General features: G+C 46.0%; 1 protein-coding gene and 1 non-coding gene across 2 annotated transcripts in view; one reads left to right on the top strand and one right to left on the bottom strand.

Moving 5' to 3' along the window:
• Positions 1–15,491, top strand: part of LOC126203191 (putative ankyrin-containing lipoprotein Lxx09580) — a 65,531-nt gene that overhangs the window by 29,477 nt on the left and 20,563 nt on the right. The window contains exons 4-5 of the mRNA XM_049937434.1: positions 7,273–7,591; positions 13,719–13,859. Coding sequence (XP_049793391.1) covers positions 7,273–7,591; positions 13,719–13,859 — 460 coding nt within the window. The remainder of the gene's footprint in view (positions 1–7,272; positions 7,592–13,718; positions 13,860–15,491) is intronic.
• On the bottom strand, positions 6,620–6,694 carry Trnar-gcg (transfer RNA arginine (anticodon GCG)). The gene has a single exon. It is a non-coding gene; the product is annotated as a tRNA-Arg (tRNA).

Below are 15,491 nucleotides of genomic sequence, written 5' to 3'. Positions count from 1 at the left end.
TCGAAGAAAGACGAATGTAACGAGAAGTAACAGAAACGAGAACAAGGAGAAACTTAACATCAGAATTTGGGATCACGAATTAGATGAAATTAAGGGATTCTGCTAAGTAGGCAGTAAATTAGTCCATGATGGACGGAGCGAGGAGAAGATAAATAAGTAGACTACTACGGCTATAAACGACATTCCCGGCCAAGGAAAGTCTGCTGTTATCAAATATAGATCTTAATGTGAGGGATAAATTTCTGACAAGGAACTCCTTGAGTGCGAGGTTGCAGAAGGTCAGCGATGTTTACCGCATTCAACCCTCACATACTGTCTGCCACGCAGCCACAGTATTGGCTGCTCGGGTCTGCAGGTATCCAATGGCAAGCACAGCATGAGGCTACTTTGCATAGTTAAAGTGCTACAGTGCTGGTGCTACAGTGCTAGTGATGTTGAGACAAAATAGAGCAATGGCAACGATAAACAAAACAAACATTGCATTATCTCTACAACGACAGTTGCCGAAGTTGACACTTCGTCAGGACTTTTGGAGAGTGGGAAAGGCGTGGCAGATGAATGTTAGCGTTTCTGTAAGGTGAGTCAGTGGAATGCGTGGTGTCGTATACGTTCAACTGTGCGGACCATGTACATGAGTAGTACGGTGACGACGACACGTGCTTAACAACTGAAAGTGAAACTGAAACAGATCTTGAGCTATGTAGTTCATCATTCTTGTCCGACATGGAGCTACAAATCCCGTCTTCAGTGAAACGTAGTAAAGGGCAATCGTCGTTCAAAGAACAGGCACTAAACATACAGGATTTGGGATGGACATCATTAAAACAAAAGGCGTTTTTCGTTGCGGAGCAATCTTCTCATGGAATTCCAGTCACCAACTTTTTCCTCCGAATGCGGAAATATTTTGTCGACGCCGCCCTACATAGGGAGAAACGATCACCATGATAAAATAAGGGAAATCAGAGCTCGTACGGAAAGGTATAGGTATCCGTTCTTTCCTCGCGCTGTACGAGATTGGATTAAGAGAGAATTGTAAAGGGGGTTCGATGTACTCTCTGCCAGGCACTTAAATGTGATTTACAGAGTATCTGTGTAGATGTAGACGAAAAAAAATTAGGAAATTCCTTAAGCGACAGAATTAGAGATTTAGGGCTACTCAGCTGTGGCATGAATTTGGCATGGTTAGGATGTGATATGGCTGCTGAGACACCCTCTAAACCCGCGGGGCAGAACAGGTGATTAGGATTGTGGAAAGGGCCAAGTCAGGTGTTGGCCAGGTTCACTCAAAATTGTAATTTATTATAATTTAATAACACCTTTAAACCGAAACTGCACATAGCCGAACCTTTAGAACTACAAGATTCGAAAAAAGGCAATTATTTCACCGCTAAAGGCCGCCAAACAAGAAATCTTAAAAGTCAACAAAATAAGAAAGTGCAGTTAAAATAGCAAATAAAATAATTAAAATATATATGGTATCACAGCTGGGCTGGAAAGCCTCGAGGCAAAAGTAGAAAGAACAAACATATGCAAGGTGCAACACAAGCGGTTGAGGGCCACAATTAAATTTGAAAATTTTAAAATATATTACCGTAATCTTTTAAGGCAGAAGGCCACAATGTTTTTGATTAAAGGGTAATTTCAAAAACAAGGTTTTAAGCGGCTTGAGGCCCACAATTGATTTTTCAAAATTCAGAAATTCCCGTAAAAACAGGAATCTTTAAATCATTTTCTGTGATAGATTATAAAGCGACAGTTAAACACCGGTGAGAAGGACAACACAGAAAACGGCACTCAGAAGCCTCCAGGGAGATCGTTCAAATAGCTCTGAGCACTATGGGACTTAACTGCTGAGGTCATAAGTCCCCTAGAACTTAGAACTACTTAAACCTAACTAACCTAAGAACAGCACACACATCCATGCCCGAGGCAGGATGCGAACCTGCGACCGTAGCGGTCGCACGGTTCCAGACTGTAGCTCCTAGAACCGGTCGGCCACTCCGGCCGGCGTTCACTTAGGTGAGACAGGTGGTGAGCCCAACTACACTTGATCTGTTGGAACCCAACGAAGGGACAGCCAACTATCAGTATATGAGAAATCACACAAAATGTTACGGGCGCAATTAACCACAATCAAATATGTATAAGTATTAAGCTGTCAAAACTACACACCGCGTGTGACAGCGACAACAGGTGAGGAAAGGACACTGCCTGAAATTACGTTAGTGGCCAGGGTAGGTAACCGGAACACTAACGGCCACAAGGCAGAAAATTCCGCTGGTGCACTCCAATTGTACTCAACAAATATAGTTAATTCCGCCGCACAGCGGCTAAATTTCAGTGATACAAACGGTGTCGCTCACAGGAAAACCTCCACCACAGCGAACCACCGAAACGAACCACACAACATGAATGGATGTGGCTTGTTTCGTGTTAGCAGAAGAGCCAACACCGTGTTACGAGTGGAGGCCGAAATGTACGCGTTTTAGCTCACGCAGGCTGGCGTGAGGAGGGAAGAACTATACTGACGTGAGGTCTGGAACATGACAAGGAATGAGAATTCAGAAAGCGGACGTAATTAGTTTGATACTTAACTTTAATCGGTTAATGATGAACGTCGCTCTTGACGGTACATGATTCATTATATTATCTGTTATGACTTGGCAAGACAGCCAAGCCACTAGGAGAGGAAGCCGAAAGGGCACGCGTTACGCTCACGCAGGATGGTGTGAGGTCTGGAACAGGTAAAGTAATTATACTAGCAAGAAAAGTACGTAGCTGCTGGAATACTTAACTTTAATCCATAATTGGTGAACATCGGTCTGACGGTACATGCATCACAAGATAAATAGCAATTGATAATGGCGCCTTGCTAGGTCGTAGCAAATGACGTAGCTGAAGGCTATGCTAACTATCGTCTCGGCAAATGAGAGCGTAATTTGTCAGTGAACCATCGCTAGCAAAGTCGGCTGTACAACTTGGGCGAGTGCTAGGACGTCTCTCTAGTCCTGCCGTGTGGCGGCGCTCGGTCTGCAATCACTGATAGTGGCGACACGCGGGTCCGACGTATACTACCGGGCCGCGGCCGATTTAAAGGCTACCACCTAGCAAGTGTGGTGTCTGGCGGTGACACCACATTATCTGTCCAGAATACATTCCTGAAGATAGTAATTATAGTAACTGAATATGGCGCCTCGCTAGGTTATAGCAAATGACGTAACTGAAGGCTATGCTAAACTGTCGTCTCTGCAAATGAGAGCGTGTGTAGACAGTGAACCATCGCTAGGAAAGTCGGCTGTACAACTGGGGCAAGTGCTAGGGAGTCTCTCTAGACTAGACCTGCCGTGTGGCGGTCGGTCTGCAATCACTGATAGAGGTAAAGGTGGATAAATGGGCCCCCACTTTGTTTTTTTTATATAACACCTTTTATTTTTAGTATAATCACCTGAAATTAACATAAAGCATTTCTCTAGTATGTCCAGCAAATAGTTACGACGTGTTTTGGTTCAACTTTTTAATAGTTGAAACAAAATTTTATTTTTCCTGATAGTCTGCATTTTGTTGCGTCAAGAATTTGTGCTGGTAATATGGGCCCCAAGGTAGTTTGAAATAAAAAGAAACAAAAATTTGAAAAAAATAGTTTTATTTAATTTTTGTATGTAATGAAAGAAAGATTCACTCTGACCATTGTTAATTAGTCTACTGGTGGGATGATTTTCACAACCTACGCCTAGTCTATTCACAATAGTCACACACATAAGCATCTTTTTACACGTTACAAGCGATCCTATTTCAGCTGTAGATAATGCACCAACTTGCCTTTTTCCCCTGAGGCCGATGACACGAGAAATTTTTCTTTGAACGACACTAAGACCTGACTCGTCTGCCGGCTGGGGTGGTCGAGCGGTTCTAGGCGCTACAGTCTGGAACCGCGCGACCGCTACGTTCGCAGGTTCCATTCCTGCCTCGGGCATGGATGTGTGTGATGTCCTTAGGTTAGTTAGGTTTAAGTAGTTCTAAGTTCTAGGGGACTGATGACCTCAGCAGTTAAGTCCCATAGTACTCAGAGCCATTTTTTGATTCGTCTACATTAAAAACTTTGTCTGCAGGATATTTGTAGTTACTGAACGCAGCTTCAAGTAAACTGATGAAATTGTCGACAACTTGTTTATTAAACTCATTAGCACGTGAAATCGAAGTTGCGGATGGCTTCAAAATAGACAGAATATTTTTGTGCCGTGACATAAAATGGTCAAACCAAGTTCGACCAGAAACTTCGGCCTTTACAAATGGATGAGGGATTTTATTTCTTGTGCAAAGCTGGTAGGCCATGCGCCTGACGTCATTTCTGGTAAGGTTGTAGAATTTGGATTCCATAATGAGAGGATATTTAACCAGTTCGTCCTCAAGTCCCTGTGGTAAAACCGGTGGACGGCCCAGTTTAATATTAACTATTTCTTCGACCGGTTTATCGATTCGTGAAAGCCTTTGGAGCGTAGAACGAGGGACAGAGTACACTTTAACCGCTTTTTTCAACCCCATTTTTTTTCTCTTTAATAGCTACAATAGCAGTTGACATATTTTCTTTGTCCCACGATTGCCGTTTCGATTTTTTTGATGGTACAAGATGTCTTCGAGGCATCTGAAACATAAAGAGAAGCAATATTTGTACATGGTCCCATAAAATCTGATTGATTTTAAGGGGCCCATAATACCAGCAGCAAAAGGGGCCCATATATCCACCCTCGACATCTTGGGAAAAACAATTTTGCCTACGGTTAGTTTGGTTCGCAACCGACGTTAATTAATGTAAAACGGGATCCCAACAACAAGCCAAATACGTACGTTACCTTAGTTTTAGTAATAACATGTTAGAAATTTGAGTTTTATTCAAATAAACACTAACCTTTCAAACTTTTGATGACAGCGAAAAAATTCACAGCACAACTACTCACAAACCTTGACAATTAGTACGTCTGCATACTCTACAGTGAAGTTTGGCAACTAGTTCTAGTAGCTCATGTGCTCTCCGCTAGAATTCATGGTCTGTACTTCCAAATATGTAGGGGCCCATAATACCAGCAGGGGCCCATTTTTCCACCTTTGCCTCTAGTGGTGACACGCGGGTCCGACGTATACTATCGGACCGCGGCCGATTTAAAGGCTACCACCTAGCAAGTGTGGTGCCTGGCAGTGACACCACAGCTTGAATACTTAAAACACACTCAAGTTCGACGTCCTGGGTCGGTGAGCCACGAAGCTCGTAGCCATCGGACAGCTCCTCACACCCTCCAACACTGCGCAGGGACCGCCAGCAGACTGCACCGCGCGGAGATATCCTGCCTGGTCCGCACGAACCGACCGACTGCCCTCGGAATGCCAACAACAACTAAAATAGTCGTCAGTGGAAATAACGCCAACTACACACACAACCTGACAAACACTTGCACGAAGACCTGAACGATACCCAACAGTAACTAAGCACACAAAAAGACAAATCGGGAGTCGATGCACACACACACAGCCGACTGGTGAACGATCGGCGAGCGAAAACGCGTCGTCCGGTAGGACGACCGACCGCCGATCCACCGAGACCGTGGCCCGGGACAAGTGATGTCTGGCGGCAATGGCCAGGCGAGCCATGTCAGTGCAGACCTCACTGCTGGTCCAACCAGACTGCACCAGTGCCGCATTGCAACTCCCCGACTGGCAGGTCCGGACTGCGCTCCAGACGCGTTCTAACTGACTGGCAGAGCCGAACTCGCGACCCGAGCTCCCTTAAGGGGGGTAGCACATCAAACGGGCCGACTTGGAGCAGGAGAGGCACCACAGGACATTTTAATTTCCACTGTCTATACTTTTACAAATAAATTCATATAACTTTAACAGCATGACCAGGGATGATTCAGGATTCATACTCATAGCAGTGGAAACTCAAAAACGTAAAAAAACACTTTTTTACATGTGAAATTTCATCATTTTTTCACTTACTATTGGCTGCATTTGTTGCTATAGGTGCACTTTTCTTCCTAAGTAAGAGAGATTCTTCGATGACTTTTGCACAGCATACAAACCATAGTTACAGGCGTATGAAACTCTAGAAGTTATTTAATTTATGAAGAAATGAATGAACTGTTACATTTTAAACTTCATTTTTAGAAAAAAATCAAGTTTTATAATTAATTATCTCTAGGTTTTCCACAGTTTTTTAATAGATTTGGGAAATTCTAGAGTTTCATACACCTGTAACTACTGTTTGTATGCTATGAAAAATTCGCCGAAGAATCTCTCTTACTCAGGAAGAAAAGTGTACCTATAGCAACAAATGCAGCAAGCAATAAGTGAAAAAATGATGAAATTTCACATGTAAAAAAAGGTATTTAGCTACGTTTTTGAACTTACACTGCGATGAGTGTGAGTCCTCAATCCTTCCTGGTCATGGTCACAAAGTTTTATGAATTTATTTGTAAAAGTATACAGAGTGTTACAAAAAGGTACGCCCATACTTTCAGGAAACATTCCTCACACACAAAGAAAGAAAATATGTCATCCAGAATGAGATTTTCACTCTGCAGGGGAGTGTGCGCTGATATGAAACTTCCTGGCAGATTAAAACTGTGTGCCCGACCGAGACTCGAACTCGGGACCTTTGCCTTTCGCAGGCAAATGCTCTACCAACTGAGCTACCGAAGCACGGCTCAGGCCAGGCCCTCACAGCTTTACTTCTGCCAGTATCTCGTCTCCTACCAGACGAGATACTGGCAGAAGTAAAGCTGTGACGACCAGGCGTGAGTCGTGCTTCGGTAGCTCAGTTGGTACAGCTCTAACATGGAAATTAAGCGTTTCCGGACACGTGTCCACATAACATCTTTTCTTTATTTGTGTGTGAGGAATGTTTCGTGGAAGTTTGGCCGTACCTTTTTGTAACACCCTGTAGACAGTACAAATAAAAATGTCCTGTGGTGACTCTCCTGCTCCAAGTCGGCCCGTTTGACGTCCTACCCCCCTTAAGACAGACAACGACCGGGAAGTAATAGCAGTGGAGCAAAGATACTACGAGAGGGGATATATCGATACGTGCTGCTAGCGCCGGTCACGGTCAGGCAAGGCAGCAACTCAGTGACAGTAGAAATTTAAATTAATGGAGTCAGGTGCAAGTACGTAAAAAAAAAACAGGGTGTAAAATACACGACGGCAGGAACACGAGCCACGCACGGCTCAGCTGCCGGTGACGTACGACGGAGAGCACTTAGCGACCGCTGCTCGGCACAGACCTGCTGCTGGCTGACGCGAGCACCGAGGCCGCCGCCCCCGCGCGGTCGCAGAGGGCTGCCGAGTGGCGCGGAGACCCAGAGCCGCTGGAGTGCGGGTGGCGGGGGGTGGCGCCGCTCAACGTGCAGACGGCGGCGGCCACGGGCGTCATCGCGCTCAACTACTCGTGCCGCAGCCTCGGCGAGGCCGCCATCGCCTTCCTGAGGGAGAACCTGCTCCCCGTGATGGCCACGCGGGGCTGGGCCATCGCTGTACTCCACTACCCGCACCTCGTCGTACAGTTGTCTCGCCTGCTTGCAGACCTGCCAGAAGCAACCAGGTAAGCGAGAGAGCTGTGTGTGTCTGTCACTGACTTTCGCTAGATGTACCTATGCCATGAAATACGCCATCATTGACATCCGGTTTTTAGTATTGTTGTGTACATAGTTCCGCGTAGTCAGCGCGTACACAACTTTCCCACTAGAGCGCGCCCCGCTAAGCACAACAGCGCAGGCGCATCGCTCGTCCGTCTCCACTCTACGAGATGGCGCTTTCTTAGAGACGGACCAAATTCTGCTTCTGCTGATCCGCGTATTAACATGTCTTGCAGCCAATGAGATTGCTGTCCCATCCTCTGTTATGCCAGTCCTGCCTGGATATCTGCCCCCCCCCCCCCCCCCCCCCAAGTTCTATAAGTCCCTCCAGATCCTTGAGCATCATGCACTCCGCCTCGCCTTCCATATATGCCTCCCGTCTCCCACGTGGATCCTCTATGATCTCATTCCTTTCTCCCATCTGCTCCTATTTCTCGAACATCTCTGCATCCTCTACACCTCCCGCTGCCTTGATCCCCCTCACCCCCTGGTTGCTCCTCTCCTCTCCCATCCCCGCCCCCTGCCACGCCTTCACTGTTGTGTCCCCCCTACCCTCCATCTCTACACCCTTCATCTCCTTTCCCATGGTGGCTTCCATCAACTCCCCCTCCCGGATGATGCCCTCCCTCCCTCCATTTATCCCTCCTATCTGATCCTCACTCCCCCTCCTTTCCTCTGTCCTTTTCCCGGGCTCCCTCTCCCCCCTTCCATTCTCTTTTTTCCCCACCACCCCTCTCTCTGCCCCCTTCTCTCCCCAGAGTCCTTTTGCATTTCCCTCCTCTGCCTCCTCTCATTCCCTCTCGCGTCTGCCCTGCCCCGCTCCCCCTTTATTAGTCCTCTCCCTCCTTGGTTCCCCCCCATTTTCGTTTTTTTTCTCCTTCCTCCCTCCTTGTTCTTCCCCCTCCTTCAGGTCCCCCCCCCCCCCCCCCCCATCTGCCTTTGGCTCGGGAGTGTCATCTTTGTGCCGCCCTTTTCGTGCAGTGTTTTACAGTGAGTGTTTTACAGTGAGTGTTCCATGTTGTGTTTTTTGGGCAGTGTTGCGAACGGCCATCATACTGTCGCTGGGTGTGCTTTTTATCTCTTGGGAACAGAAACCAGACTGTCGCCGTGTTTTTTAATTGTGTGTGTACTATGTGAGTTGTCTGATTCCTGTGTCTTTTATTAACATTGCCAAACCCTTTTGCTTTCTGTTTTAACTTTCCGCATTTTTCCGCCATTTTACACTTTACGTCACCGATTTATCGCCTGTTTTTCTTGTTTCTTTTCTTCTTCCGTTTTTAAAATAAAAGTCTGTAGGCTGTAGAGCAGTGTACTAAGCTGCTGCCAGCCCGCCCCCTTCGGGGGGAATTGAAAATCACTAAAGGAAAAAAATTTAAAAAAATGAGATTGCTGCTAACGTAGAACCTTTTCTCCTCGCGGATCACACTCGCGCAGTGATACCTGAACGCGCGAGGTATTATAACGAGTGTACAGACCTCCGATCAGTCAGTCTGCTTTAGTCTGTACGAGTCTGCATTGGTCTCCACCAGTCTGCATTAGTCTGTAGCAGTCTGTAGTCAAGTTTCAGTCTGCGCCTAATAAGATTATCACATTCCTGTACATAGCCATGAAGAGAAATTTACGGACACATTGTCAAGTATCAGAGATATGTGAGAATAAGATTAACGTACCAAGACCAAAGGAACTTCAGATTGTCAATTGTTAATAGCATCCAGAAACAAGTTAAGTAAGGTTTATGATTTTTATTATTTTAATAAATGTGTGTGAAAATTAATCAAGTTCTGTTTAAAGTTGGTCACCGTCAATCTGCTACTCTAAGCGTGCAAGTGGCATTTCTATCGTCTGACCTAACGGCAGAAGACAAACACGCCACGATAAGACCACGAGACATATTGCTGACACTCGCCTGTTTCGTTAGAGCGACAAGTCAAATAATCTGATGGTGTGTGTACCGAAGGTCTTACAGTACGCACACCACAAGTAGCTAATACTGATTTCATTGACATTGGAAGGGGTTTCTTTCAATAAAATGAAAGTTAGGGACCGTAGGTCGGTCAGCCAAATGTCGGCGGGTTTTAACACGAATGCTTTCACTTGTTCACTTTGCCTACTCGATCGGGTCATTGGCTCTGGCTGTAGGCCTGCTAAGAGACCCAACCTGTTAATTAAAATTGCCCCTTCACTAATTTTGATTAATATTTAATAACTAAATAGTGTTCAGGGAACTGATCACTACTAAACAAACAAGGATAGCATTGAACACATTTATTGAACAACAATCTTCCTAACATCAAATTGAACAATGACATACATTTATAAGTGATAAAATTAAGCTAGTAATGGCAATGGCCCTTAAATTCCAAAACTAACTCTTAAGGTCGGATAACGCATCTGTACTTGTCATTTTCTACTCCCTCAGCTTGTCAGACGGCATAAAATACGTCAGACAAACCTACTTCAATTACCAAATTTTCAATAAGAGCGTGGCTGGAAAACTGAGCTCTGGTAATCACAGGCGTGCATAATATCGTATTAAATGCCGAAGCTGAGCATCACGTTACCAAATGCAGCGTCGTGGACAGGTCAGCAAGCTGCCGATGGCGTCTGCATCGTCAAGGAGCCTCAATTGCAACAAAATGAATTTATTTTCGCGAACAGGCTTCCTGTTCGTAAACTCCTATTCAGAAGCTAATTCTGATTTCTTTCCAGTCGTCTCGCACTCGTTAAGACGGGACTCACCAGCCCAAAGGCGGGATCCAGTAACGTGTTTAATAAAGTGTGGCTCAAGGAAATTGCTCTGCTCCTGTCTGCTTCCTGTGAGACAGTATTCCCAACCGTAACTAGCGGAATCAGCCTGTCTCTAACAGCAAAACATGACAGTTCCCCTAACTGAATACTAGTTTCAGTTGCAGCTGGCAGACTTATTCAAAGTCCTGCACAGCACACTGAAAAGAATGTACTCTCCTACAGCAGAGCCGAAAGCACGACGTCCGCTCGCTACAGCAGCCAAGACGCTTCTCGATAACAGCTCCAAAAGCTTCCCTCTGCAAACATCAACACCCCCACGCTATTTTTCGAGCTGGCCAATCCCGTGGCTCTAGACCAGCACAGTTCGCTCCCACTATTATTTCCTGGCTTCTTCCAGCCAATTAAAACGTTCTGCGCCTTACTGCGCCTAGAATGTTCTGGAACAAACTGAAACTCCGTTCAAAATTGAACCCACCAATCGTGTCTCTCTGTTCTCCCACGCGCGGGAAAAGCTCAGCGCACTAGCTTAACCGCGTTTCTTAGAAAGCCTCATAAAACGTTAAGATTCGTGGGAAGGCTCCCTTAGGCGCCAGCTCATCACGACATAGTGGCGTCGGCGTAACGTCCAGCGCCAGCGAGGCGCAATGGGTGCCTACCTGCTCCGGCGGCGCGTCTCCCCCAGTGGGAGGCTTTCGCATGCCGACTCGTAATGGTCGGTTGTAAACTTCCGCAACCCTCTGCCCTGCCTTTGAGCAGTGCCGCTCGTCCGCTCCAGCCAAACTCCGTGAAAATATCACCTGAACTCCGACCTCATGCAGCCGGCCGCGGTGGTCTAGCGGTTCTAGGCGCTCAGTCAGGAACCGCGCGACTGCTACGGTCGCAGGTTCGAATCCTGCCACGGGCATGGATGTGTGTGATGTCCTTAGGTTAGTTAGGTTTAAGTAGTTCTAAGTTCTAGGGGACTTATGACCACAGATGTTGAGTCCCATAGTGCTCAGAGCCATTTGAACCGACCTCATGCAACATGCGAATTTCTTAAAGTTAATACGCTTCTTATGCCGTCTGATACTACCTAGTTTCAACAGGGTGATTGCCTGATAAATAACATAATAACCGATATCTAATTCGTCTTTGCAACAATTATTATATTATAGTAAGGTGGAAAATAGTGCGACCTTACAACATCTACGACAAGTTCAAAAAATGGCTCTGAGCACTATGGGACTCAACTGCTGTGGTCATAAGTCCCCTAGAACTTAGAACTACTTAAACCTAACTAACCTAAGGACAGCACACAACACCCAACCATCACGAGGCAGAGAAAATCCCTGACCCCGCCGGGAATCGAACCCGGGAACCCGGGCGTGGAAAGCGAGAACGCTACCGCACGACCACGAGATGCGGGCCTACGACAAGTTCACCGAATCTCTAAGTAAAACAGTGTTTATTAGCAAATAGATTAGCTAACTAACATCTCGGAGCAGCCAGATTTTTCATGGCTTCGAGTATTATGTTATCCTTATTTAGTAATTATTTCTGTTACATTACGTACATACACTGAAGCGCCAAAGAAACTGGTATAGCCATACGGCGCCGCGGTCGGAAACGCCTATACAAGACAACAAGTGTCTGGCGCAGATGTTAGATCGGTTACTGCTCCTACAATGGCAGGTTATCAAGATTTAAATGAGTTTGTACGTGGTGTTGTAGTCGCCGCACTAGTGAAGGTGACACAGCATCTCCAAGGTAGCAATGAAGTGTGGATTTTTACGTACGACCATTTCACGAGTTACCGTGAATGTCAGGAATCTGGTAAAACATCAAATCCCCGACATGCGTGGCCGACAAAAGATCCTGCATAGATCGGGACCAGCGACGAATGAAGTGCAATCCTTCCGCAAAATGCTACAGATTTCGGTACTGGGCCATCAACAAGCGTCAGCGTGCGAACCATTCAACGAAACATCATCAATATGGGCTTTCGGAGCCGAAAGCGCACTCGCATACGCCTGATAACTGCACGACACAAAGCATTACGCCTCGCCTGGGCCCATCAATACTGACATTGCACTGTTGACGACTGGAAACCTGTTTCCTGGTCTGACGAGTCTCGTTTCAAATTGTATCGAGGGGATGGGCGTGTACGGGTATGGAGACGACCTCATCGATCCATGGACCCTGCATGTCAGCAGGAGACTGTTCAAATTAGTGGAGTCTCTGTAATAGTGTGGGCCATGTGCAGTTGATATTTCTAGATACGACTCTGACAGGTGACACGTAAGTAAGTATTTTGTCTGATCGCTTGCATCCATTCATGTCCATTGGGCCATTACAGCTGGACAATGCGACACCCCTCACTTCCAGAATTGCTACAGAGTAGCTTCAGGAACACCCTTCTAAGTTTAAACACTTCCACTGGGCACCAAACACCTCAGGCACTAGCATTATTCAGCATATCTGGGATGCCCCCAGAATGAGATTTTCACTCTGCAGCGGAGTGTGCGCTGATATGAAACTTCCTGGCAGATTAAAACTGTGTGCCGGACCGAGACTCGAACTCGGGACCTTTGCCTTTCGCGGGCAAGTGCTCTGCCAACTGAGCTACCCAAGCACGACTCAAGCCTCGTCCTCACACCTTCACTTCCGCCAGTACCTCGTCTCCTACCTTCCAAACTTTACAGAAGCTCTCCTGCGAACCTTGCACGACTGGCACTCCTGAAAGAAAGCATATTGCGGAGACATGGCTTAGCCAGTGGTAGAGCATTTGCCCGCGAAAGGCAAAGGTCCCGAGTTCGAGTCTCGGTCCGGCACACAGTTTTAATCTGCCAGGAAGTTTCATATCTGGGATGCCTTGCAACATGCTCTTCAGAAGAGATCTCGACCCCCTCGCACTCTTACGAATTTATGTGCAGCGCTGCAGGATTCATGTTGTCAGTTGCCTGCAGCACTACTTCAGACATTAGTCGAGTCCATGCTACGTCGTGTTGCGGCACTTCCGCGTGCTCGCGGTGTCCCTAAACAATATTAAGCATGTGTTCCAGTTTCTTTGGCTCTTCACTGTAGGATTAGCCGAACGGTCTAAGGCGCTGCAGTCACGGACTGTGCGGCTAGTCCCGGCGGAGGTTCGAGTCCTCCCTCGGGCATGGGTGTGTGTGTTTGTCCTTAGGATAATTTAGATTAAGTAGTGTGTAAGCTTAGGGACTGATGACCTTTGCAGTTAAGTCCCATAAGATTTCACACACATTTGAACATTGTTTTCTTCGGTGTATTATTTGTCTCTCAGCAGCACTGCCACCTGCCTGTCCTCTGTGTGCGCACCCTTTCCCCAGCAGTGTCTCTCTTCAGCTCGCCGCCCACTGGGGACGGCGGCACCAGCGCCGCCCCCCGGACACACAGCGACCGCGGACGGACTCCCGCCACAGCCGCGCCGCCCACGGCTTCCCAGGCCAGTACACCACTTTCTGACGAGGCCGTCTCTTTCCTGTGGTGGGTACCCTCGCTTTGTGCACGCATTGTCCACACTCACAGTCCAACGTGAGGGGACGTTAGACAAGTGTTACCGTATAAAAATCGTAGTCTGACGAAGCGCAAGTCATGGTTTTCATGTACAGTTATTCTTTTTATAAATTTCTGCCTATTCAGTTCGGAACAGAAATGAGTCACCCGGTGTACCTGCACGTGGAAAATGCAATAAAACTAAATTATTTCGTGATACATTCATGTGTTGGGTGCAATTTCTGTTTCCAAAGATTTTTTTCTATCTTGAGAATTAATTCTACAGGGAATGGATCTGAAAAACGGTTTTGACGCGCTTCAGCTCCTCAAAATTTTGATGCTATCCGAATATGTAAAGGTTAATTTACGTCTATGGAGGCCTTCAAAAGAAATGTTGGAACGTTGATGAGTATGGATAGAAAAACAAAATAATATGCAGCAGCGCAATAAGCAACATGTTGAGTAGTTTATGTGTTTAAATATGTAAAATTTGCGTATTTTACTTTAAATCACTTGTTCAGACTCTTCCATACGCAGTGACCATTGGAAAATTTATGCCACATTGCTAGTCAAAAGCGGATATCTTGCACACCACAAGCAGCCGCTTTAACTATTAGGCTTCCTCATCTCACGTAGACTCCTGGCTGAAATTCCCATTGTCGCTTATAGTTACTCTTTTCTTCCTTTTTTTTTTCAAAACACTAGAATCAGATTTGAAGATACACAGTGTGTGGGAATAGCACAGTGGATTGGGGCTTATTTTACTATGAGGGATGTATGCGAGAACCTCTGGTGGCAGTGAAAACATCACCAACAATGAAAGCGAGAGTCAGACCTGCAGGTGTGCTACTGATTAAGGGGGATGTCAGTGCTGGCCAGGAAAGCGATGCAGTCCTTTTGATGCCACAGCACACGCCCCACCAGCTGTAAACGACTCCTTGTAGCTCACAGAGTTTCACACCTGTCTGGCTAGTTTTTGTATTTTTCTGCGTAAATCCATTCTACGGATACCTTCTCCTTTCGGAAATCAAAGGCCACTGGTACCAGACATTGATATTTGACTTCGTCTTTATCGAAATAAACTGCTATATGACAGTGAATTGGTATGGTGGCAACATGGCTTCAATGCCAGTCATTTCACGTTAAAGTCAAAGGCAGTCCAACTGGTACCTGAAAAATAGATATAGAGGACCATGACTAGCAACACAGTATTCAATATGTCTTTAGGCTTAATCAGAGCAGAAAACAACAAACTTTTATGTGATATGGTAGTCTCTGCAACTATTCAAGGGGACAAATGGCAGCAAAACAAGAATTTTAACATTGATAATGGATTAAAATTTTTTTATTTGACTTAAGAAGTATTCCCTCCTACATAGTGAATTAAAACTTTCGGGCTTTGACTAAAAGCCTAATGCAGCGCAGTAAGACAACAGAATTTCACCAACGGTGTCTGCTGTTCGTTGAACAGACAGAAAACTGATCCTGAAAATAATTGGAGAGCTCGACTTCGACACATATTTGCACAGTTTGGTGCATACAAATATCGTGAGTTATCAGTCACAGGATGTAGTGTGTCCTAACAAAAAAAGAGAAGAATGTATCGCGGAAGAGATTAAACAG

The sequence above is a fragment of the Schistocerca nitens genome, chromosome 9 (genome assembly GCF_023898315.1).
Source record: "Schistocerca nitens isolate TAMUIC-IGC-003100 chromosome 9, iqSchNite1.1, whole genome shotgun sequence".
NCBI classification, from domain to species: Eukaryota; Metazoa; Arthropoda; class Insecta; order Orthoptera; family Acrididae; genus Schistocerca; species Schistocerca nitens.
The sequence above is the reverse complement of the archived record's forward strand: the minus strand, read 5'-3'. Positions and strand labels throughout refer to the sequence as shown.